Here is a 25,760-nt window from a genome sequence, read left to right on the forward strand (position 1 = left end):
TGATGGTACATCCTGTTTTTGCCCATGACCTTTTGAAATCTTTCAAATATTCATCAATGGAGGAAACTTCCTTTTGCAAAAGAGATCCCCTTAACTCATGCATAGTAGGACCTTTGAAGCCCTTTCCAACAGCAAATATGGCATCAAACATAGGTTCATAATATAGTGAACGAGAATCCTTGAAGGGGATATCGACATCATACTACCATCTAGTTATGTAATCACAGGCAGTCTCTCTCAATTCTTTCTTCCAATGGTCATCTAAAGTGGGTTGTGTAATGTTACTAAACAGGAAATTAAGTGATAAACAAAGCATGCAAATAATCCAGCAATCAGAAAACGAAATTTACATCAAGCACCCATGAAAACGCTAGAAATAGAGAACTGTTGAGCCATTTTATTAATTCTTCAAGGGCAAATACAATGACAAAATAGAATGGTGCACCTAGGCTTGTCTCAATGGACAAGCGTGACAAAACCCAAGTGAGCAAATGTTGAACTGAAGGCTGCCCCAACTGCTGCACCAAAACTGAACTACGCTACCCAGAAACTGCACTGTCTGCTGAATTCGAAGGGTTGGAATCACTACTTCCTGTGCTCAGAAAATTATGAGATTTCAGCTCCTTGCTCCTTGGCCTAAACCCAGGAAGGGTTTGGTCTGGTTCAGACTTCTGAAATTCAACCCCCAAGGAGCCCAACCTCAGCTGCAACTGCAAAACTCGGCCTATTGGAATGAGGCTGTAAAACCTCCTGGAAAATGCCCCAAATCACTGAGATGATCCCTCCTATGAATCTCCTTCCTTCCCAATTGATTCCGGGTTGTAGCTCCTCCCCTCAAGACCCACGAATTGACTGAACTGGCCCTCTACGTTGTCCTCTAAGCCTGGAATTCGAACTGCTGGTTTGTTGCCTTCTCTTGCCCCAAAACTCTTCCTGAATGTTGGCCCAATGATGTCCTTCAGATTCCTTGGCTTCTTCGGCTAATGGTTGGCCCAAGGTAGCTCTTTCCCTCACTACGTGTTCTCAACTGCTGGCCCAGAAATACGCACTCCCTGAAAATAGTTGAATGACCGTGTTGTAGATACTCCCCGGAACTCCTTGAAATGTTGTGGAACTGCGTTCCTAGGGTGGCACTCGAAGTCCCCCAAGGATAAGGTTGAATCTCCCGCTTGAGAGATTTGTGGTTGAACAGCCAGTTGACTCGACTAAGCAGCTCGAGCAAACAGTCAAGTAAATTTGATATACAAGAGTGAATGAATGACCAAGTGAGAGGCTCCTTCTCCTTATGACTTCGTGGGCCTTCCTTTGCCTCATGTGGGCCCCTCCAACAGCTATTTGAATTCCCTCCAAGCCATTCGAATTGCCTAGTTCGAATTCCCATGTGGGTGGCCCCCACCTTCCACTAGCAAACTAATCTGGCCGAAATTTCTCCTAAGTCCCTAAGTCGAAACTGCTTGGGTCCTTTTCCTTGGCAAAATTGTGCAAAATTGTGTAGAGATAAACCTGTTACAAATGTTTTTGGGAAGGGACATGACAGTCCTCCCCTCCCAAATGTTGCTTGCCCTCAAGCAACTTCAGAGTTGGGTGCTCCAAAATGTGCTCACCCTCCCAGGTGGCATCCTCATCCGGCAAGTTCTTCCAGCGTACCAAGAACTCCCTGATGGTCCTGCTCCTCAGCTTCCTCTCCCTCCTCTCCAAAATGGCCTCAGGCTCCAAAACCAAGTGGCCCTCATCATCCAATGGGGGTAACTCTACTGTTGTTGTCACCTGTTGCCCCAACACCTTTTTAAGGCATGAGACATGGAATATATTGTGAATCTTGCTCCCCGAAGGCAGCTCCAGCTTGTAGGCCACCTCCCCAACTTGCCTAATCACCCTGTATGGCCCATAAAAGCAGGGTTGTAGCTTCTCGGCCCCCTTCTGCTTCAACGTGGACTGCCTATATGGCTGTAACCAAAGGTACACCAAATCCCCCTACTTGAAATGTCTCTCGGTTCGGTGCCGATCTGCATACACGTTCTGCTAGTTCTATGTTGTCACTAAGTTATCCTTGAGAGCCTTGAGGATGTCTTGGCTCTCTTGGATCCAATCTTTGGCCTTTGGGGCCCGGTTGTCTCCAAAAACAACATCAGCAAAAGATAATGCATCATAACAATACAAGGCAAGGAAAGCAGTCATACCGATGGACATGTGGTGGGTGGTGTTGTATCAATACTTGGACAGATGCAGCCACCGGATCCAAGCCCTCTGCTACCCAGTCACGTAGTTCCTCAGGTACCCCTCTAGCCACTGATTAATTCACTCTGTCTAGCCATCTGTCTGGGGGTGTTAGCTCGTGCTAGGAGTGATCTCGATACCAACCAACATGAAAAGCTCCTACCAGAAGCCTCCCATGAACCTGCTATCCCTGTCACTCACGATGTTCTTAGGAAGCCCGTGTAATCGGAAGATCTCCCTAAAGAACAACTCTGCAACCTGTGCAGCTGAATATCTAGTAGGGATGGCGAAAAAGTGGGCATACTTGGTCAACTGGTCGATCACTACATAAATGCAATCCTTGCCCTACACTGTGGGGAGCCCCGTGATGAAATCCATGGAGATACTTTCCCATTTCCCCTCGGGGATGGGAAGCGGTTGTAACAATCCTGCAGGGTGAATCAACTCCCCCTTGTTCCTCTGACATGCCTCACACTCCTGTACGTGCTTCAACACATCCCCCTTGAGGCCCTTCCATGTGAATCTCTCCCTAACTGCCATGCATGTTTTCCGGAACCCCTAATGCCCTGACAATGGCGAGTCATGTGGTGCCTGGAGCACTCTCTCCCTTAACTGTGAGCTGGGCACCAGAAATATGTGCCCCTTGTAGTAGATAACCTCGTCCATCACCAAGTAGCGGTCATCTGCGTGGGTACCCTCCAAAATCTCGCATGCCCTCCTGTCCTTGGAATACTCCACCAATAACTGGGCCTTCCAATCATGGCAAATGCTCATGAGTGATAGGCCTGCGGGTCTCCGTGATAGAGCATCAGCCACCACATTGTGCTTTCCCCGCACATACTTTATGTCGAAGTCATAGGCTTACACCTTGCTGACCCATCAAGGTTGTCTATTGTTGAGGCCCTGTTGCCCCATCAATTGACGAAGACTGTTGTGATCAGTCTTCACTCGAAACCTGTTACCCACCAAACACTATCGGAACTTGGCCAATGCATGCATGATAGCCAACATCTCTTTATCATATATAGAATATGACCACTCATGGGGTAAGAGCTTTCGACTCTCGAAAGCAATGGGGTGCCCATCCTGTGATAGTACTGCTCCAACTCCCTCCCCGAATGCATCACACTCCACGGTGAAGGGCTGGGAAAAGTCCGGAAGTGCTAAAACTGGACAACTGCTCATCACCTCCTTGAGGCGATCAAAAGCTGCCTGTGCCCCATCAGTCCATGCGAAAGCCCCTCTCTTGGTCAAATCTGTCAGGGGTGCTACCAACTGTGAAAACCCCTTGACAAACTTTCGGTAATAAGTGCAGATACCCAAGAAGCCCCTCAACATTGTCACATCTCTGGGTACTGGCCAATCATGGATAGCTCGTATCTTCTCCTCATGGACCTTCACCCCATCTGCACCAATGATATGCCCTAAGTAGAGCATCTCTGTCAAGCCAAACTCGCACTTGGACAGTTTGGCATAAAACTGTTGCTCCTCCAAAATACGCAGCACCTCCTCCAAGTGTTGGAGATGCTCCTCCCAAGTCCTACTGTAAATCAAGATATCGTCGAAGAAAACCAGCACAAATCTCCTCAACTGCCTCCAAAACACATAGTTCATACACAACTGAAAAGTGGTCGGGGCATTCGTCAACCCAAATGGCATGACCAGGAACTCCAAGTGCCCATAATGGCACCGAAAAGTTGTCTAGGAGATGTTCTGATCCCTCACCTTGATCTGGTGGTACCCCGAACGTAGATCTATCTTAGAGAAGTACTTGGCACCTCTAAGCTCATCCATCAACTCATTTATGCGGGGAATGGGGTATCGGTTCTTCAGTGACTTCTGGTTAAGGGCCTGGTAGTCAATGCACATGCACAAGGTTCCATCCTTCTTCTTCACCAACACTACTGAAGAAGTGAAAGGACTGGAACTTGGCCTGATATGGCCCAATGCCAACAGCTCTTTGATGGCCCTCTCAATCTCATCCTTATAGGCCTTAGGATGCCTATAAGGGGTAGTGATCACCGCCTGCACACCCGGCTCCAGCTCAATGGTGTGCTTGAATCCCCTGTCTGGCAGCTGCCCTGGTGGAATATCCCCAAACACCACTGCGTACCTGTCCAACAAGGCCTGTATGTCTGGAGGTGGTGGTTGGACCTATCCCCCAACCTCTGAAACCCTCAGCTCCACTGCCCATGCTATGTCCCCATGTCGCAAATCTGCCTCCATCCTATGCGCTGAGACTGTCTGGGGTGGATATGAATGCATGCCTCTAAGGACCACTGACTTGCCATCCGACCCGGTGAACTCCATCTCCAATTTCTTCCAATCAGTAGTGACTCACCCAAGGGAGTACAGCCACTGGACACCCATCACCACGTTGGTGTCTGGCACATCGACCACAAAGAAATGGTCTGTCATAGAGTAGTTCCCCATAACTACTATCAAAGCAAGCACATACCGAGTGCACTGCATGGTACGGTCACCTGGTACCAGGACTAAAAAGCCCTCAAACTCAGTCGTGGTGAGGCCCCTCCTCTAAACCAACTAGGCATCTATGAAGTTGTGGGTAGCCCCACTGTCAACTAAGACCGACACCCGTTGTCCCTATATAGTGCCTATGATCCTCAATGTCAAGAATTTGGGGACCCCGCATAAAGAAGCAAGGACTCTCCCAAATGGGGCAAAGGATGCCCCTCCCTGTGGAGGTGGTGGTGGTGGTCCCCTATCTGTCGGACTCTCACCGTCTCTCATACCACACTCCTGCTCCACCTCATCCTCTTGGTCACTATCTAAAAAGACCTCAATATAATGTGCTTTGCCAGCAGTGCACCGATGGCCTAGTGCCCAGGGCTCCCGACAAGTGAAGCACAACTTCCTCCTCCTGAGGTCCTTTCGTGTCTCATCATCCAGCTACCCCCGTCCCTGAGTGGTTCTCTGAGGTGGGGGTCTAGTGTCATGCCCCTTCTGGGGAAAAGGGATTTGTGCAGGAAAAGGTGCTCTGGTCTTGGGGATGGCCCCCTGCAAATCTCTGTTGGACACCTAATCCTCTATGGGTTGGTGTGGATGTGAACAGCCACCGGAGTCCAAGAGACCTTGGAATATGGAATCCAACGGTCACTCCAATGTAATATATATATATATATATATATATGTATCATTGTGAATAATAGAGGCAATCTAATGCTTATCCTTCATATTCTGCATTCGCCATGTATGTGCCTAACATGGTATCAGAGCGAGCGTTCTCCTGCCTTGCTCAAATTTGAGCCATTGTTTTGTGGCCTTTGTAGCTCTGAGCACTCCTCCTTATCGATTTTGTGCCTTTCGGAACTTTTCTAAGAGCAGAAGCACATTACCCTTCTCTCTACTTGATATTGGTGCAAGTTTGTCACTCAAAAACAACTCCAACATTTCCTGTTGTGTGTTTCCTACGTTGTTAGATCTTTGTCATTCTCGAGTCTTAGCATTTCTTCTGTTTGGGCATCCTATTTTAACTGTATCTCCTTGATTTCCGCCTTCTAACCCATCATTGCTTGGTGTTGTGGATAACGCTCCTTCTACTGTGCATTAGGCGTTACTTCTTATGCCATGACTTTGTCCACTCTACACCTAACATCTCTGACATCCCTGCCATAACACCGTATATCCAGGGTGTCTAACAATCCCTGCCTTAACGTCTCTCCCTACTCATTTCGTCTCAATGTCAGCTCAGTGCTCCAGCTCATTTCGGCTCAACGTTGGCTCAATGCTCCTCCTCCTTCTCATCGCTTGCAATCTGTTGGTATCTGCATTCCACACTGTAAAATGCCCTGTCACCTCTGTACATGTATATATCCTTCTCGTGGCTCAGCTGCCGCCTACAGAGATAACAAGCACTGAGAAAATCTAGAGCATGAAAACCCGAAGAATCCGTGAAGCTAGAGGCCTCGAAAACAGTTGGTTTGCACTTGGGCGGTAATTGAATCTCAGCAGGACCCTCATATATTTGTTTTGTAATGGACCTGGGGCCATGGGACGTTACATAGGTATAACTCTCTGAATACTCCATCCCAGATTCCTGCTTCTCGCTAGAAACTGGTGGTCGGGAACCCTGAATGGGTATTGGCTGGCTATGCCATCTTAAATGCAAAGTTGCCAAAATCTTCATGCCTCCACGCAGGACCTGAGCAGTGGTTTTTATAAATGTTGTATCAAAGGCCCTTAATTACTTGTTATTGAGGTAGGAAGTGTAGTTTTCCAGCAGTTAAATCCACCACTGAAGACCATGTCGGCGAAATGTGTCATGGTCTTGATAGTCTCATCAATCGCAAAATCTTAGCAAATTTTGGAGCATTAATCCTATGCTACATTGGTGAATTGTTCGTGTGGTGAAATACAAAACAGAATGCGTTGAACCACCATTGAATTGTGTGTTGTCTCTACATTGAAGCCTTGAAGCTCCTTGAGTTCTATAGTCTCTGCATACGTTGGTTGGAGAACTGGACTCCTGCAAATCGAAGTCTTGAAGGTTGTGGGTCTAATTGCTGCAAGGGTATGGTCGTTTTGTCTCCTCCCTATGCGTTGATGTCATTGTTCTTACATATGCATTGGTGGAAAATCATATAATGTGCGAAATGTATGTTGAAGTTTGTGTCTGTTCTCCTTTCTTGAAGACCGTGCAGTGAATGGCGATACAATGAAAATATGAAGGTCATGTTTTGTATTATGGTGATGACATATATGTGCGTTGGTCATTGTAAATCCGGTGTGGTGTTTTGAAAACCATTCTGTGTTATTCCATTCTTTAAAGGTTGAAGTTTATGCTTTAAGAGAGAGAGAGAGTGCTAGCTCTTAATGCATGGGAATGTATGTGATGTAGATTGAGTAGTTTATATTCCTAGCCGTGACAACTTAGTTATGAAGCCGAGCTATGAATGCTGAGGACTGAATAGTTTATGTGTGTTGAGTATTGAATGTACATTGAAGCCAACTTGTGAGTCGTGACAACTGAGTTCATACAAGTTATGGTGATGTATACACATTGAGCATAGAATATATGCCTCCTCAGTTGTATTGTATAATTGGAGAACGTGAATCTGCATTAGTTCATGAGCTGGTGTGAACAATTCTGAATTATATGGTGCATTTGTAGTCGAAGCCAACACCATTCCTCTAATTCAATTGTTTTGAAATGGATCAAATTGATGATACATTAGAGTTGCTAAATGCCCTGATAGTCTCTACTGTAGATGAGATGGTAAACATCAACAAGGATAATATTTCCGATATTCGAACCTGTTTACAAAATGCAAAAGAAAACATTGATTTTTTGTAGCTTGAATCTCAACTGCAGCAGGAAGAATTACAGCAATGGAGTCATCATTCTGAACTTGTTTCTGTTCAGAACATTGAGATAGACTCCCATAAGCAGCTAGTCAATAATTTTGCAATTGGTTCAGATCCAGTGCCCAATGAAGCAGCAAAATTACATGTAGATGCAGAAATTCGACGTGCACTTCCCAAGCCCATCATCAGACCTTGGGAAGAGCTTGTCTACAACAAGCACAGAACGGATCCTGGATATGACCAAGAGTTGTCCTTTCATATTCCAGATTACTCAAAGCCCATCCAGTTTCAAAGTGTTGGATTCCTTCATGACAGTTCACTTTTACCTATTCCATATTCTGCTCCTCCACATTTGCAGCCAAAAGTTGTTAAATGCCAACACTGTGACCGAGTTGGCCATATGAAAGATCACTGTTTTGATCTTCATCCATGTGAGCACTATCATAAAACCACTCATTCTTCACACAGATGCTTCAGAAACAAGCCTCCTGCAAGAACAAAGATTCATCTTGGATGGATCACTTCTTGGCAATGGGCTTCAACAGCCAAGAAGATATTTCGCTCATACAACAGGATTTGTTCTCGAGTATTGAAAAGTCTTGCAGTTGAGTTTTCGCCATCTTCTCACCTTGTATCTGACAGAAGGGGAAGTGATGGTCATCTACAAGCTTCAAAGCCACATCAAGCGAGCCTAAGCCACAACCTACCATACCATATTCAGAGTTGTAGCCAGAGACAAAGATGCCCCTGAGCATGCCTTCGGTCGATGATCAGCATTAAACTATCTATGCGGGGTTGAAACATCTCTTCAAAGAATTGGGGACATTTCCTCTAGCAGAAGACTTCAGCTTCTTGCCAATTTTGGAAGAGTTTCAGGAATTGCATTAAGCATTCCAAAGTTGGTGGTCATCCTTAAACCATCGTAGGTTGAGACCTCCCTTTTCAAGGTGAGGTTCTCCCTTTTTATGCGGGGTGAGACCTCCCTTTCAAGGTTGAAGGTTTCCCTCTTCAAAACATTACGAGCACTTCCTCTAGCAGAAGACCTCAGCTTCATGCCAGACTTGGAAGATTTCTGGGAACTGCACTAAGTGTTCCAGTGTTGGTGATCATCTTTAAACCACCCCCCTTATACCAACATTGAAGAGAGCACATTCAACCTAGTGTTGCCATGCATTTTTGCACATTTTGTATTACATCTCTCTTTTTGGACTCATACATACCCCTTCGGATTAAGGGGGGAATGTTGGACACCTAATCCTCTATGGGTTGGTGTGGAATGTGAACAACCACCGGAGTCCAAAAGACCTCGGAATACAGAATCCAACAGTCACTCCAATGTACTATATATATGTATCATTGTGAATAATAGAGGCAATCTAATGCTTATCCTTCATATTCTGTATTCGCCATGTATGTGTTTAACAATCTCTGGTGCACATAATTGCCTCCTGCAGCGTGGAGGGTCTGCGTGACTTCACCAGTCCACGCAGGGGCTCAAGTAAGCCCTCTATGAAGGTATATACCCTCCAAGCATCTGATAGGTCCGGGACCATCACTGAAACTCGCAGAAACTCTGAAATGTACTGCTCTGGGTTGCCTATCTGGCGAAGTTGGGTTAGCTCCCTGAAATGGGCCTTCGGATCCCTCTGGTCAAAGCGTTCCACCACCCTCCTGGTGAAATCCTCATATGAAGCCACATTGGCATGCCCCAGGGTGGCCAAACCATGAAACCACCAGTCATGGGCTTCCCCCTCCATGTGCAGCATGGCCATCTTGATGGCTTCCAGCTCTGTCATCCGGTTGAGCTGGAAATACGTATCCATCTTCTCAACCCAAGCCCGAGCAGTGCACTTGGCAGTGCCATCGAATGTAGGGAAGTACATCCTCCCTATGGTCCTCTGCAGCTCATAGCTCTGTGTGCCCTGTCCTCCATAGCCCTTGCTCTTCTCATTCTGCTTGAGCTTGCAGAAATCTCTGAAAGAGAGTGCTTCCCTGAAGTCTGCACCCATAGATTGCCACTCTCTGAAATGTTCTCCCATCTGTGAGGGGTCTTCACCCCCTGCTGGTTCGATTTGTGCCACAAGCACGAAAGAGGGCAGTGTGGCTCGAGTTGGCCCACTGGCTGATGGGGGTTGTGCTGCCGGTGAAAGGTGATCGAATTGTTGGGAGGCTCCAGAAGTTTCCCAAATAAGAATCCTCTAGGGGTGGTTCTCTCCCGGTTCTGCATTTTTATCTCCTCCAACATCTCTTTCTGGCCCTTTGCTAAATCATTCAAAGCCTTCAAGAGGCTGTCAAAAGCCATCTCCTCCCTGCTCTTGGGCTCTCCCATATCTTCCTCTGCTACCACTGCTTTCCCCCTGTCCTCCGTGTCTGGAGTGATTTCCAGCTCTCTTTCTCTGCTCCAGTACCTCTGCCTCCTATATGTGATGTTTTGTTGGTCCCCTTCTCTCATAGGAGAAAATCCCCACAGTTGAGCCAAGACCTAGGCTCTGATACCACTGTAATGTTCCTAAACAGGAAATTAAGTGATAAACAAAGCATGCAAACAATCCAGCAATCAGAAAAACGAAATTTACATCAAGCACCCATGAAAACGCTGGAAATAGAGAACTACTGAGCCATTTTATTAATTCTTCAAGGGCAAATACAATGACAAAACAGAATGGTGCACCTAGGCTTGTCTCAATGGACAAGCGTGACAAAACCCAGATGAGCAAATGTTGAACTGAAGGCTGCCCCAACTGCTGCACCAAAACTGCACTGGGTTGCTCAGAAACTACATTGTCTGTTGAATTCGAAGGGCTGGAATCACTGCTTCCTGTGCTCAAAAAATTATGAAATTTCAGCACCTTGCTCTTTGGCCTAAACCCAAAAAAACACAAGAAGGGTTTGGTCTAGTTTAGACTTCTAAAATTCGACCCCCAAGGAGCCCAACCTCAGTAGCAACTGCAAAACTCAGCCTACTGGAATGAGCCTGTGAAACCTTCTGGAAAATGCCCCAAATCACTGAGATGATCCCTCCTATGAATCTCCTTCCTTCCCAACTGAGATTCCGGGCTATAGCTCCTCCCCTCAAGACCCACGAATTGACTGAACTAGCCCTCTGCGTTGTCCTCTAAGCCTGGAATTCGAACTGTTGGTTTGTTGCCTTCTAAGCTCTTCCTGAATGTTGGCCCAATGATGTCCTTCTGATTCCTTAGCTTCTTCAGCTAATGGCTGGCCCAAGGTAGCTCTTTCCCTCACTGCGTGTTCTCAACTGCTGGCCCAAAAATACGCACTCCCTAAAGATAGTTGAATGACTATGCTATAGATACTCCCCGGAACTCCTCGAAATGTTGTGGAACTACCTTCCTAGGGTGGCACTCGAAGTCCCCCGAAGGTAAGGTTGAATCTCCCGCTTGAGAGATTCATGGTTGAACAGCCAGTTGACTCAGCTAAGCAGCTCGAGCAAACAATCAAGTAAAATTCGATATACAAGAGTGAATGAATGACCAAGTGAGAGGCTCCTTCTCCTTATGACTTCGTGGGCCTTCCTTTGCCTCATGTGGGCCCCTCCAACAGCTATTCGAATTCCCTCCAAGCCATTCGAATTGCCTAGTTCAAATTCCCACGTGGGTGGCCCCCACCTTCCACTAGCAAACTAATATGGCCGAAATTTCTCCTAAGTCCCTAAGTCGAAACTGCTTGGGTCCTTTTCCTTGGCAAAATTGTGTAGAGATAAGCCTATTACAAATGTTTTTGGGAAGGGACATGACAGGTTGCATATGACTTCTATTAGGTTGAGGACCATGTGCACTATCAGAGGAAGAGGAGTGTGTGAAATAACTTTTGATATCACCCTTTTTCATTTTACCCGTATCATTTTCTTGAATAGACTCCAAAGAGGGAGGAACATAGCGAAAGGGGTTGGATGCATAAGTACAAGGGATAGATGAAGAGCCCTCATAATAAAAATTGGGGTTGGCAGCCATCATTTGTTGTATACTCCTCTTCCTCCCAATTTCAGCCTCGATTCCTTTTTGCCTAACTTTTTCTTGCTCAAACTTCTCAAATTTATCTAGCAACTCCTTCCTAATCTCCCTAATTTGTACTAAGGGTGCTTCACATGGAGTAATTTAGCCTCTAACACCAGCCAAGTGTTGTTTCAGCTGATGAATGCCCCCTCCACCCCCCTTAATTTTTCTATGACAAAATTTGCAATGCATTTGATTATCAATCATTTCAGCAAATGCCCAAGCAGCATCTTTTACTCTAGGAGCCTTTTTTTTATATTTGGACTTGGAAATGAAAGGAAAAAATCTGAAAATGAAAACAAACAAACAAAAACAATGCTTCAATATTCATTTCTTTTACAAAAAAGACTCTTTTCAATTTCCAAATTTGCACAAAAAAACAAGCAAAAACAGATTTTAGAAGTGAAAAAAAAATACCTCTAGGCACAAACTGCCTCCTCAATGCTACTCCAACAAACCAACTCCTCAATGTTGCTCCAATGGTTGGCCAAGAAGCTCCTCACTGCTGCTCCAATGATTTCCCAAGACTCCTCACTGCTGCTCCAAAAACAAACTCCACAACTCTTCACAAACTCCTCACAAATTACCACACAAATGCAGAGATAGTTGTGAGGAAATGTGAGGGAGTTGGATAGCTTTTATAGGCTTGGGAGAGGTAAATGGCCTTCAAGATAACCTAAAACCCAATTAGAAACAAGTTTGGGGTCCGTTTTTCCCCCCCAAAAAGCATTATTGGGCATGTTTGGGCATCACTGGCCGAACCAGCCAGTTTAACTCGAGCTCAGCCGAGTCGGCCAGTTTGTTACCGAACCGGCTGAGTCGATGTCCGGCTCGGCCGGTTCGGTGACAAATCGACCACCGGACCGGTTTTTCTGCCGAGCCAAATCGGCGAGGGGTATGGCTCAATCGACTCAGCCGATTTTTAAAACCTGCTCCGATGATCACCAACTGGAAGAAGCTTCATGATGCTAAGTCCGAGTTGGTGGATCCCACCTTGTATCATCAGTTGATCGAGTCATTGATATATCTGGTCAACAATAGACCAGATATTTGTTTTGCAGTCAATACATTGAGTCAGTTTATGATGGAGCCCAGGAGAGTACACTAGGTGGCTGCAAAACATGTGTTGAGGTACTTACAGGGCATAATGGATTACGAGTTGGACTATGTCAGATGCTGCCATTGTTAGTGACCGGAAGAGCACTTTCGAATGTTGTTTCTCATTGGGCTCGGCAGTTGTGTCATGGTTCAGCAAGGAACAAAGATTAGTGGCATTAAGCAGCGCATAGGCAAAGTACGTGACAGCTAGTCAGGAAGGGTATGAGGCATTATGGCTTCATAAGATGCTTCATGGTCTATTTGGTCATGCTGAGACCAACTACTATTTACTGTGACAATCAGAGTTGTATTAAATTCTCTGAAAATCCAGTATTTCACGATCAGTCAAAGCATATAGAGATCAGATACTGCTTCATCAGAGACTAGATTTAGCGAGGAGCAGTGAAGCTTGAGTATATATCCACTGATGAATAGGTAGCAGACATTCTCACCAAGTCTTTGCCAAGAGGCAAGCATGTTTTCTTCAGAGACAGGATGGGAGTGGTGAGCAACACCTTCCTCGATAAGAGGGAGTGTTGGAAATAGTACCAAGGAGAAGAGTTACTAGGCATTTATCCCTTTTAGCCTAGTAGACACATTAATTATTTGTCTTTGTGACATTTATGAGTTATATTAATGTCATGGGTAGAAAAGGTACTTAAAAGTGTTGTACCATGTACTATTTTCTAAAATTAAAGTCACTTGTACTTTATAAAGTGACTTTATGTGTAAAGTACATAGTGTACTTTTCTAATATTAAAGTGAGTTGAAAAATCACTTTATGAGAAAAATAGAAAATGGTACACAACTTGAAAAAGGTAGTAAGAGAATTTTAAGTGATGAGGCCAAAGTATGAAGGTGGTCATTTGGGAGAAATGATCTCGACCACACATTTTGAGATTTGGGGATTAAATCTCAACCATTGGATCCTAGGTTTAGGGATTCAATCTTTTCCAAGGAGACAAGAGGAAAAGGGAGGCTCATCCGTCACTTCACACTTGAGAGAGCATGAGGAGAAGAGGAGAAACTTCATGAAGGAGGAGAGAACTTGTAGTTGAATAGAGGGCTCAAATTCCAAGGAAAGGCGCTGAGCTAGGGCACAATTTTTTAGGAGAAGGGGGCAGCACAGAAATCGAGAAACAACAGTCCAAATTTCAAGGAGGTTGCACGAAAATCGAGGAACACAACACCAAACTCATAACACAAATTTTGAGGCAATGGGCATGAATTTCAAGGAGTTTGCAGTATTGTTCAGGCCCGAAATTCGAGGCACGAATTTTGGGACTGCTGCTACAGTCAGCGCGAATTTCGAGGAGTTTTCTAGCATACTTCTGGCATGAAAATCGAGGCATAGCAGTCACTTGTTAGCACAGAAATCGAGGCAGATTTGGCACAGATTTTGAGGCTGCTTTTTGGGCACAAAATTCGAGGAGTTGGGCTGTGAGAAAATGCAGAAATTTCTGGGCATGTATTTTGTGGAAATCTGAAAATTTCAGTGAGCACAAATTTCCAAAATTTGCATTTAATTCTTCAGCTGAAAAGGGAGATAAATACTGTGTTTATTTTATGTACTTAGACCAAAATTTCTCAAGTAATTAAATCCTCCTTTGAAGACCGGTTTTCCCCAAGAGGTTGTGGGGTTTTCCCAGGATCAACTTGACCAAAAATAAGTGTCTCACATGCTTGAATGCTTGCCTAAATTTTATGTTAATTTTCAGCGGATAGGAAAAGTGAAAAAGTAGTAGATTACTCTTTTAATGTTTGTAATTAATGTATACTGAAATTTATATCAGCATGTCAAAACATGTGGGTTGGGGCCTAAACAAACACATGCAAACTTGTAAACTGGGTTAAGGGTGCAGATCATATTTTTCTACAAATAGCATGGGAGAAGAGCCTATATATAGGACTCAACCTCACTCAAGAGATCATCCATCAAACAACCACGACAAGAAGAGAAGGAGAAAAATATCGAAGTCTTCTAGCATTGTTTTTGGGTCAATCATCTCACACGTGTGACTGCAGCTAGGATTTCTGCAGTAGCAGACCTTAAAGGAGCCAAGATATAGCCCAAGAAAAGAGTATGTTTGCTAGCTGAATTCCAAAGCAAAAGTGTCCAAGATAAGAAAAGGAAAGAAACCACTTAAACTTGCCATCATCACCTCACATGTGTGGCTAAGGTTTCTGAAGCAAGGGCCAAAAATTGCAGAAGTTGCAGGCAGACCGAAATTGCAGAAGAAAAGGTTGAAGTTGCAGTCAAGGGCCGAATTTGAAGACAAGAAAGAAGCAGCTAATTTGACTTGATAAAGGAGGCAAGGTTGACTTGGTCTTGGAGGGGTTTTGGTCAAGAGTCTAGGTCTTGGAATTCATCAATTGAAGATTTTATAAGAAGAAGTATTTGTGTGGGTTTTCCTCTTAGATTGGAGAGGTTTTAGCCCTGGTTGATCGCCTATATCTTGTGTCCTTTGTCTTATTGTTCTTTATGGTTTGGCAGTTGCTTGATGTGTTAGACATTGGATAAATCAACGATCCCTGTGTGTTTTGCTACATGGACTAAGCACCCCTCGTGGATCCTTATCTCTGGCAATGCGATTGTTGACTAACACCTGCAGGTTTTGGTCTAACAGCAATCATGATTCTCAACAAGTGGTATCAGAGCGTAGGTCACGAGTTCAATACACACCTAGCTCGCATTGGGGGGGAGATTGTTGGACAATGGATAAACCAACGCTCCTTGTGTGTTTCGCGACATGCACTAACCGCCTCTCGTGGATCCTTATCTCTGGCAATGCGATCGTTGACTAACACCTGCAGGTTTTGGTCTAACAGCAATCGTGATTCCCAACATGATAAAGAAAAACACTAATAATAATAAGTGAAAGAAGAAGCTAACTAAGCGAAGTAAAAATACATCACAAACAGTTATCAAAAGAAGAGAAATCACCGACACTTGCTACCCCTAGATTTCTCAACACCATCAACCTATTTCGATCACTCACAAACATTGGGAAAATTTCTTTCTTTCTTTCATCTTGTTACGTCCCATCTTGTTACCTCCCAGGCCTACACTCAAAGATACTCAAGTCATTGAACAAAATGCAACCCTAAAGGCACTTGGGAAGATTGCCCATTGTCACCACAACAACTCTTCCTCTCACTTTAGGACTATACCCCCTTGGCACAAAGGGGGAACCCTAGAAAAATATGTTTATGATATTCCTTAGAATTTAAGGGATGTTGGATTATCAAGACCAATGCCTATCCAATTGGGTGAAGGTTCAAAAAATATGCAAGGAGGCATAGTTGGGTTGTGATAAGCATTCTCTAAATAACCACATGGGTCTACTTCAATATGCTGAAAATTAAAGGAGCTCCCTTCAATGCTCCTCACAACAAATACAAAATCAGCAAGTGACAACATGCAACCATGAACAATTAAGCGATAGCCACATATGAAAACATAATGAAGTAGACAAAAGGAGGAAGCCTTCTTTATTGAATGAACAATCAACAATACATCATTCGTCAAGTGTGATTTCACCACAAGATCAAGGGGGCCTAAATATGCCACATTTAACCTTCAGCCTAGTTAGGTCAGCCCTCAAACAGATGAACAACCCTAATCAAGACTTACAACAAAATATAGCCTTCAATAAACACAATGATTACAAGATGAAGGGAGTTTTTCGCCTCAACCTATCTTGACATCTTCTTAATGGAGCAAATTTGCCCTTCTTCAAAGATTATACCAACGGATTTGTACTAGTAATTTTCAGCCATCAAGTCAACACAAGAAAGATAAAGAAAGATGAAAAACCTCACAATGAAATGTCCCTTAACTTCTTCCTCCCGAAAGATCTTCAACTAAGCTTGGACAAGAATGCTCTCTCTTCCAACCATATGCCTTTAGCAGATGAATCTCTCATTTCTTTATTTCCTTCAAACCAAACCCTAATTCATAAAATAACTCTTTCCTTTTAGGAGGCCTTACAATCCTCCTTCAGTTTGTTTTTTAAGTGAATAAAATTAGTCCATATTGCCACTTTCATCTTTCTATTTCTTGAGATTTTTTTCAAACATGCATTTATTGTTCATTTGAGGTTTTGACCATGTCAACAATGCCACCTCGCATCTCCTCAGGCAAAGATCTTTCCGCTAAATATGTAGAAAATGCCTTGAACAAAGTGTTCTCACCCCACAACCCCTCAAACATGAAATGCGCCTCCTAATATGAGGAAAATGCCTCAAACAATGTGTCATATCCTCAAATATCTCAAAAGGAAAAATGTGCCTCCAAATATGCAAAAATTGCATTACATAATAAATCATTACCCCCAAAAGTTCTACTAAAGCCTCAAATAATGTGTATTTCTCTATAGAGTTACTATAATATGCTTCAAATGCCTCTGCGCACAAAGCCTGTATATTCATGATCAAGCAACTAAATGTTCTTCTTTTTATTCGTGAAGTGGGATGCTCCACATCAGATTACCCTTATTTGACCATCTAAATGCCTTTAGTGTCACATGATCATTCTAAACAAGGCATTTCTTCTTTAGCTTCTTTCTTCATCACCTATCATGCCTTGGGCTTCCTCCAAGGTAGGGCATTTTGGTCCTTTGGGCTTTGACTTGCGATGTGACATGCTATGAACCTCTTTAATGTAAGGCATGCCTTTTATGAGGCTATCTCTAGGCCTTACCTCACCACAGATCATATCTTGGACATTTCTTGAGGTAGGGTGTTCATCCTCTAGGTTTTGCCTTCTTGCTCACATCCTCCATATATGTGGTCTAGAGTCTTGGGTGCAACCAAGGAATAGGTCTCCTCATCAATTATGCAACAACAGATAGTGTAAGCCATGTAACCATGCCCCTATTATGAATATAATATATTAAATAATATAAATAATAAATAATCATAATCATGATTAATTAAATAGTCATTAGCTAATGAAAAGGCATGTCTTAAGGACATGACCGTTCATGAAAGGGCACCTGCCTAGGTGTATAAGCGGGCCCTCATTTGTAACATATGACATATCTTTGTACATTCAACAATTCTTATATAATATTTTACTTGTCCTACAATGGATACTTACATATTTCAAATATTATGAGTATTTGGTTGCGTATATGAACTTTGTTCATTACATTGGTATAAGAGCCGTGTTCTTCGATCTAGGTCTTTGGCCGTCGAAATTCGTCAACCTTGTTGTCTTTGAAGCATTTAGCTACAAGAGTTTGGAGTTTCTCCATTTCGCCAGTTTTGTCATTCAAGCCCTTGGCCATTATATATAATTTCACTACAAGAGTTTGGAGTTTCTCCATTTTTCCAGTTTTGTCATTCAAGCCCTTGGCCATAATATATATATATATATAAAGAATTATAAAAAAGAAAAAAATTAAAAAAGGGAAATATATATTAACAAAAATAATAATATAAAACAAACAAACAAAAAACATGCAGTTCTGCAGAGTCGTCGACAGACTGCAGCACATCATCGACAAACTATCGTTCACAGCCAGTCGACTATCTGCCATCTACTGTCGTCACCCACGACCAGCGGTTGTCGTTGTCTCACTGCCATCCAATATGTCGCAGTCAACCCCTGTTCGGTCACTCTCCACCATCGAACGACCACTACTGCCACTCTACCTATCGCCAACCACCTAAAATACTCCCACCGTCAATGTTGTTCCGCCCACTACCACCGCCATCAAGTCATTCTCTTGCCACATATCCACTTCGTTATTCTGCCACACCTCAATCCCCGCTGACCTGTTTCCGTTGCCTGTCTTCCTACATGTTATTATTTCTATCTCTCCTACCAAAAATAAAAATTATATAAACTCTAAACTCGCAAACCAATTGGTAATTCCTGAGTCAAATATAATCGAAAAAGTAGACAACTAGGATAAAAAACAATATGACAAAACCGAATTACAATTAAACATTGGGGATTATACTTTTATATCACAATTCTCTGTTCGATCCCTATGGAGCGATGAAGGTGACATTATCTTGGGCTCACCCTAGATGGAATCATTACGGTCCTTTATCATAAATACAAAAAAGAAGTTTTTGACATTTTCCTACAAAAAGAAAAAAATAACGCTACAGGATGTTACATTGAAACCAAATTCAGTAACACCAGAAAACATACAAGATATTTCAAAAGTAATCTTTCAAGAAGGTAAAAAAGTACTACAAAATATGCAAAGAGAAGTTGAAAAATTCACCACTGACAAAAATGAAGAAGTTTCTCGGCTTAAATACCATAGTGAAAAATTACTAACGCAAATTAAGAAGCTTAAGAAGGGAAAGAAGTCGATGGAAAACAATGTACAACAACTTATCGAGAAGAAGTGTCGAATCTTCAAATGTAGAAATTCAAGTTGAAGAGAAAGGAACGAATATTGCTTTAGTGAATATCACAACTCAAGAAGATGACAAATCAGATGAAGTAAAAACATATTTTGATGTTGCAGTTCAAACGATGAAAAATCCAAATGAAGATTTTGTAACCAACTCAACGGCAACAGTACCTGAAATAAATCAGGAAGTTGTCACACGCAAGATAAGGGAAAATCAAACCACAAGAACTCCTTATCAACATCCGATCACAAGAGCAGACAACTCAACCAGTCTGTAGATCCATATCATTCAGACCAAAAACAAATGACTTATGTTCCAAATAATGTCACTGTCACCACAATTCAGTGTTGTGGTAAAAATCCATCTCAAGTTTCCAGTAACTGCAAGATTTCGCAAAAGATTGATTTAGGATGGCCATATCCCTTTTCAGATCGACTATTTAGTTTATCACTCAGAGGATCTTATCATCTTGTATCAACGAAGATGACAACTCCAAAAATTCGTAGAAGATGTGAACAGATTACAAGACAAGAAATAGATGGCATGCCTTGTTAGCAATAAATCTTTGAGGACAAAGCTTTTTCTGAAGAAGAAGGCAATGTTATGAATATAATATATTAAATAATATAAATAATAAATAATCATAATCATGATTAATTAAATAGTCATTAGATAATGAAAAGGCATGTCTTAAGGACATGACAGTTCATGAAAGGGCACTCATTACCCCCAAAAGCTCTACTAAAGCCTCAAATAATGCGTATTTCTCTATAGAGTTACTATAATATGCTTCAAATTTCTTTGCGCACAAAATTGCTATCTTCATGATCAAGCAACTAGATGTTCTTCTTTTTACTCATGAAGTGGGATGCTCCACATCAAATGACCCTTATTTGACCATCTAGATGCCTTTAGTGTCACATGATCATTCTAAACAAGACATTTCTCCTTTAGCTTCTTCCTTCATCACCTGCATGCCTTGGGATTCCTCCAATGTAGGGCATTTTGGTCCTTTGGGCTTTGACTTGCCATGTGACATCCGATGAACCTCTTTAATGTAAGGCATGCCTTTTATGGGGCTGTCTCTAGTCCTTACCTCACAATAGATCATATCTTGAACACTTCTTGAGGTAGGGTGTTCATCCTCTAGGTTTTGTTTTCTTGCTTACATCCTCCATATATGTGGTCAAGGGTCCTGGGTGCAACCAAGGAATAGTACTCCTCATCAATTATGAACAACAGATAGTGTAAGCCATGTATCCATGCCCCCAAATCAGTGGCAGGTGCACTCAACTAGAACCTCATGGTGATCTATCTTTAGAAAATTTTCCATCAATACCTCGGAGATTCTGTTGTGTTGATGAGAGATGAAAGGCCCATGAAAATGTGAAATGAACCATGCATTTTCAATGGATGACAGTTCTTAAGTACATCGCCTCTGTTATGGAACAGAATCTAAGAGACTTAAAGAAAGACTGATGACACAAGAAAAAACACTCTGTTGTCTAGTCTGAAGTAGGATGTCTTTACTCTGGGACAGATGAAGTAGTTGACAATGAATCTCTCGTGCATGTGATTTTTGATCCCTACAACCATTTTATCAGTCTTCTAGTGGGCATTATATGCCGTTTCCTTTATCTGCAATATTTTAATTTCTCCGTGCTCTCTTCCCAAATGTGTAGGAATGGTAGAGCTGGTTGGGTGTTAACTGGTGGCACAGTAGGTTGATGAGTTGGGTCAGTAAGAAATGTAGGCATGATCCACTGGCCATTAGAGGTAGGTGGCATCTGGTAGAGAAGTGTAGGGGTGAATGGAATTGCATAAGGATTGTATCCCACACATGGGCTGGGATTCCTCATAGGGACATTATGGGAAAGTGCCTCGCCAAAAGTGTGGATGCTTGGTTGTATGCCGCAAGCTGACTGACTACTGATAACTGGCTAACTCCATAGCCTTCGGGCATCAACTGCTGTAAACTGATAAAACCAATGCATCCTTTGCTCCATTGTCCATAACCCTTCTGCAATTTATTCAATTGCGAAATAGATCTTTGTTCTCCACTTAGTCAAATCAGGTTATAAGACAAACTTTTCTACAAATTTGAGGGTGACAACAGTAGAGATTCTGCCATACACAATAAGATTTCCAGTTGAATCTGTGGTGTATAATTAAGATAAAAATTTGATACCAAGAGTAGGTGGTGTTTCAAGCATAAGCACCATGCAAATTAGACAGTAAGGCTATTTCACAAAGACAAAAAGTTGCATTTAGAATACTGTTCAAAAAAGAAAGGGAAACAAACAAACCTGTGAGTACGTTGCAATAAAATGTTTCCCTAGCAGAATACCAAAATCTTCAACTGGTACATGGTCTGCACACTCCTTTGCTTTTGCATAAACCTGCAAATTAATCAAAGACCCTTGAACTTCCAGATCATAAAAACAAGTGCCAGTAAGAAACATGCAATATGAAAGCATCAAAGTGGAAGCTTATCAAATCACAATGAGAGCACCGCTATCGAATATATAGCTGGAAAAGTGTCAAAATGGAGTGAGCACATCTAAATTCCAGAAGACTATTTGGTGGATATACAAATAAAAAGTAGATTCAAGCCTCGGAGGGCAATCCAAATCGTTTATGACTATATAGTTAGTTTTCCTTTAAGTAATGTTCTATTTGGTGATGCAGTCATGTCTTTGGCTATTGTGAATGTGCGCATCTGTAACTTAGTGTTAGCGTAGTTAAAATTAACACTGCTAGTTCACTGGTAAGTCTGTATAAAGGAAAGGCCATATCGATTGGTGAAGAGGCTTATTATAAATTCTAATACAAAATACCTCTGGCCATCTGAAGATATTGTTTTATATTTTACAGTCAATCCTTTAGGCATAAAAAGCATCTAGAAGGCAAAGACTTGAAAAGGAATTAATGTTGATGAGGTGAGAATAAGGGGCAGGCCACCTCACCTCTTTGAGGCACCCCTCTTGCCTACAATCCTAGGCAAGTAAAAGAGTCTTCCAATACTGTCTCCCATCCACAAGCTATAAGACAGAATGCAGCCAGGAGGGAGTCTTTCAAGTGGGATCTTGACTCCCTACTGGGAGTCAGAATAGTTCATATCATGAGAGATCCAACATCTCTGGATCACATAGCTTAGAGGTTAGACTAGCCTTTTTTTTTGTAGGAGTTGTAACAAAAGATTTTGTAGTCCTCTCTTTGCATTAGTACTGGGAACCACAGGTGGCAACCAGGTTTTGTTGGGATTGCTTTCATCATTCCCAATTTTTCTCTATTTTCTCTAGTTTGATTTGGTGGGAATGTGGTGCAGATTGTTCTATTTGGTCTTATCTTTTCTCTATATTGGGATAGAAAGTAATGTGAGGGTCAGTTTTGTGTGGCATAGCTACCCACATTTTTTGCCATGTAATATTTTGTTGACCATTGCAGTATAGCAGATTGAGAAACTGTAAAGGTTAGAGGCATTGTTTATGTCTTTTAAAGTTTGATAAGTAGGTTTGCTATATATTTATTGCATTTATCAACCATTCACAAGTTCTTTGACCCTCCATTGCCACTACTGACACCTTCCTCCATTTGCCAAGAAGTGAAGCCAGGATTCTAACAGATCTGAAAGAAGGATGTACAATGTGCATGGATCCAAAGTCTAGAGTGCCCAAAAATCTCAAATCAAAAGCACCCAAAAAGGCAGTGTATCAGGGTCCACTAGAGATTAGCTCCTGTAACATCCAAGCCCAAGTGAAGAAAACTTAAGATAGAAATCTGTCTGGAGTACCTAGAGAACAATCTGGACAGTGTACTGCACTGCCGTCTGGAAGAGGTCAACTATCATTGGGGCTTGGGTGATCTAGTTTGACTGCTGGGATGGGATTTAATCTAACTACAAGACTCGTTTTGAAACCCTAGCCAAGATTTGGTTCCCATTTGAATAAAGATAATTTTTGTGTTCTTAGTACCCTACGGCAATCTTAGTGTGTGTACCAATTTAGTTGACTTTGGAAGCTTAGCCTGCCCCAGATAGTGGAATTATTTATGCCAGGGTTTAAAAATTTTCCACCTAATCACAAATTTATTTAATCTCTTGCTTAGGGGAATATTTGAAGCCAAAGGCTGCAACCATACCTATTACTAGATAATTTTTATATTTCAGTACTGTATATTTAATATAAAGCTATGCTCAATAAGAAAAACCCTTTACTAAGTTGGTTTCATAATATGTACTAGAGATGACCCACTGGCCACAATTTAATTGTGCTAGAATAACCACAAGGGTTATTCCAGGTGGTATCAGAGGCGCCATTTAGTGCTGTCCATTTTCTTCTTCATCTTCCATTTCCACCCTTGCTAGATTTGAACTCATAGGCTCTCAACACAACTTTGAAGAATTCATCAATTGTCTACCTCATGTTCAATTTTAACTAGAAAGAAACATATGAATGTGAATATTTGCTTAGGATGGGTGGGGTCAAATAATGCCAATCTATGTTCAAAATGAGTTTATTCTGCTCGAAAGATCTATCAAGCAAGAATGTCCTCTAGCTCCCTACTTGTAATTGCAATAAAAGAAAAACAACCAACAAACAAACAGTAACTATGCAGAGTGCCCCTCAAAGACCTTTCTATCCATGGGCGTTGATTGTGAGTAATTTGCACTCGGTATAAGAGTTGCACCAAAACTTTACGCTGTCTAAGGAATGGCACAATTTATTCGCCTCCTTACATCAGAACCACACTGCTATAACAGATATTTCAAAGATGGAAGAGATCTTGATCCATGATCAGAACCCTTGAGTTGATTGTAATTAACTTTCAAAACATAAAATAAAATAAAATCACACAAGTCGTATGAACCAGTGAAGCACCACCCACATAAGACCCGCGAGTACCCGTGGGTCTTGGTGGGTTCTATAGCGAGCCATGTCACTCGCATAGAACCCGCGCTTAACACCCTTACTCAGACAAACTCGCATTAAACCTGTGTACTCGTATAAGACCTGCAGGTTTGGCATAAGACCCGCATCAGACCCCTATAAGACCCGTCAAACCTCAGATTGCAATTTTTTTCTCTTTTTTTTTTCTTTTCTTTTTTGGAAATGAGGTGGAGGAAAAGGGAAATTGGAGGCAAGAAAATGCTTTATAAGCACCTCTCTCCCTTCCATTTGTCATTCACTTGTCATTTGAGTGTTTGGCTCATTTCTATGAGTGTTGAGTGACTCCATTGCACAGTGAAGGAGCTCTTGGAGGAGGCTAAAGGAGGCTTCATCAGATCAGACCCAACTTCAGGTAGGCTTCATGAACCTTGTTTGAATGTTTTCCATGTAATTTTTTTAAATTTTTTGTATTCAATTTAAATTTTTTTTGGTTTTCAATTTTTTTTTAATTTGCAATTTTTTTGGGCTGAGGAGGACTGCCTCCTCAGCCCGCAGGGCCCTGTGGCTGAGTTTGTCAGCCACACAGGGCCGCTGTGTGGCTGAGAAACTCAGCCACAGGGCCCTGCGGGCTAAGGAGGGCTCACAAAACAAGTGCAACCAAAGGATACATATCCAATTTTATTGGATACTATTGATTTAGAGTCTGATTTGGTTGTGGAGGAGGAGTCCCCTGATTTGAATTGGCTTGATGAAGACACTGAGGATATCTCTAGTTTGCCATCTCGAATGGAGACTCCAAACACACCTGCCTCACAGTTGCTTCAGCCTTATGATGTTAGAATTAGCTCCATGAGGGCTTATTATAGGCATGGTTGTCCATGAGTGATGAGACTCGCGATTGTTATGAGACAATCATTTATCATTTATGACATATGTATTTGAATTTTGAACTTGCTGTCATTTTTTATTTTATTTATGGAATCATGATTCCTTTTCTTATTCAGTATCTAAATATTTTGCTTACAAAAATCAAATATGTTATGTTGTATTTTTATAGATATGAGATGATGTTATGAATTATTGCATATATTGTCGTTTTAACTTTTTATAATTTATAAGGATTGGAATTGTCATTAGTTTCTTTTTTGTGCTTCAAATTTACCATATTTTAAGGTTTTTTGCATTTTGACGAGTTTTATATGGGTCATTCCCGAGTCTTATACGAGTCGACGAGTCAATGGCCAGACGAGTCTTATACAAGTACGAGTTGCGCAACATTGGTATGAACAATAATTATGTATACCAGTCTACCTAATTTACAGCATAAAAATGCATGAACTAATACTAAGAAACAGGAGGAAACCAGAAAGGACGACTCACTGTACTCTCCATAAAATCAGTGGCAACACTATCAGAATAGTCGACATCAGTGTAAGCAGTAATGTAGTTGAAGTAAAGGATTACATTAACATTATGTTCTATATAGTTTTTGATCTATAAAGAAGTACACTAGACAATTGGCAACTTAGTCAAAAGATATTCTACACAAAATACGTGGAACAGAACGGCTTTTAGATCAGAGATTAACAACATATAGAAAAATTCTATCAGATTTCTTTTAATGAACTCCCTTGATTGATTAAAATATGCAGGCTCTATTCTCACATGCAATAACACATACTTGAGCTGCAGCTGTTGAGGAATATCTGTGTCCTCTTTTCAGCTGCTGCAACTCACTCAAAATAACATGATTGTCTTTCTATTAAAGACAAAAAAATTATGAGCTTATCTTGAAAGGATGTTTGAAGAAGTTTGTATAAGCATTCCCAGCAAGCTTTCC

The 25,760-nt window shown here is 42.0% G+C and overlaps 1 protein-coding gene across 1 annotated transcript in view; it reads right to left on the reverse strand.

The window, feature by feature from the left end:
• The window catches only part of LOC149219001 (uricase / urate oxidase / nodulin 35), a 253,195-nt gene that overhangs the window by 191,082 nt on the left and 36,353 nt on the right, over nucleotides 1–25,760 (reverse strand). The window contains exon 2 of the mRNA XM_089384215.1: nucleotides 21,338–21,430. Within this exon, the coding sequence (XP_089240341.1) occupies nucleotides 21,338–21,430 (93 nt within the window). The remainder of the gene's footprint in view (nucleotides 1–21,337; nucleotides 21,431–25,760) is intronic.

The sequence above is a fragment of the Pinus tabuliformis genome, chromosome Q, assembly GCF_031772625.1.
Source record: "Pinus tabuliformis cultivar Carrire ecotype Pingquan chromosome Q, CPIR1, whole genome shotgun sequence".
Lineage (NCBI taxonomy): Eukaryota > Viridiplantae > Streptophyta > Pinopsida > Pinales > Pinaceae > Pinus > Pinus tabuliformis.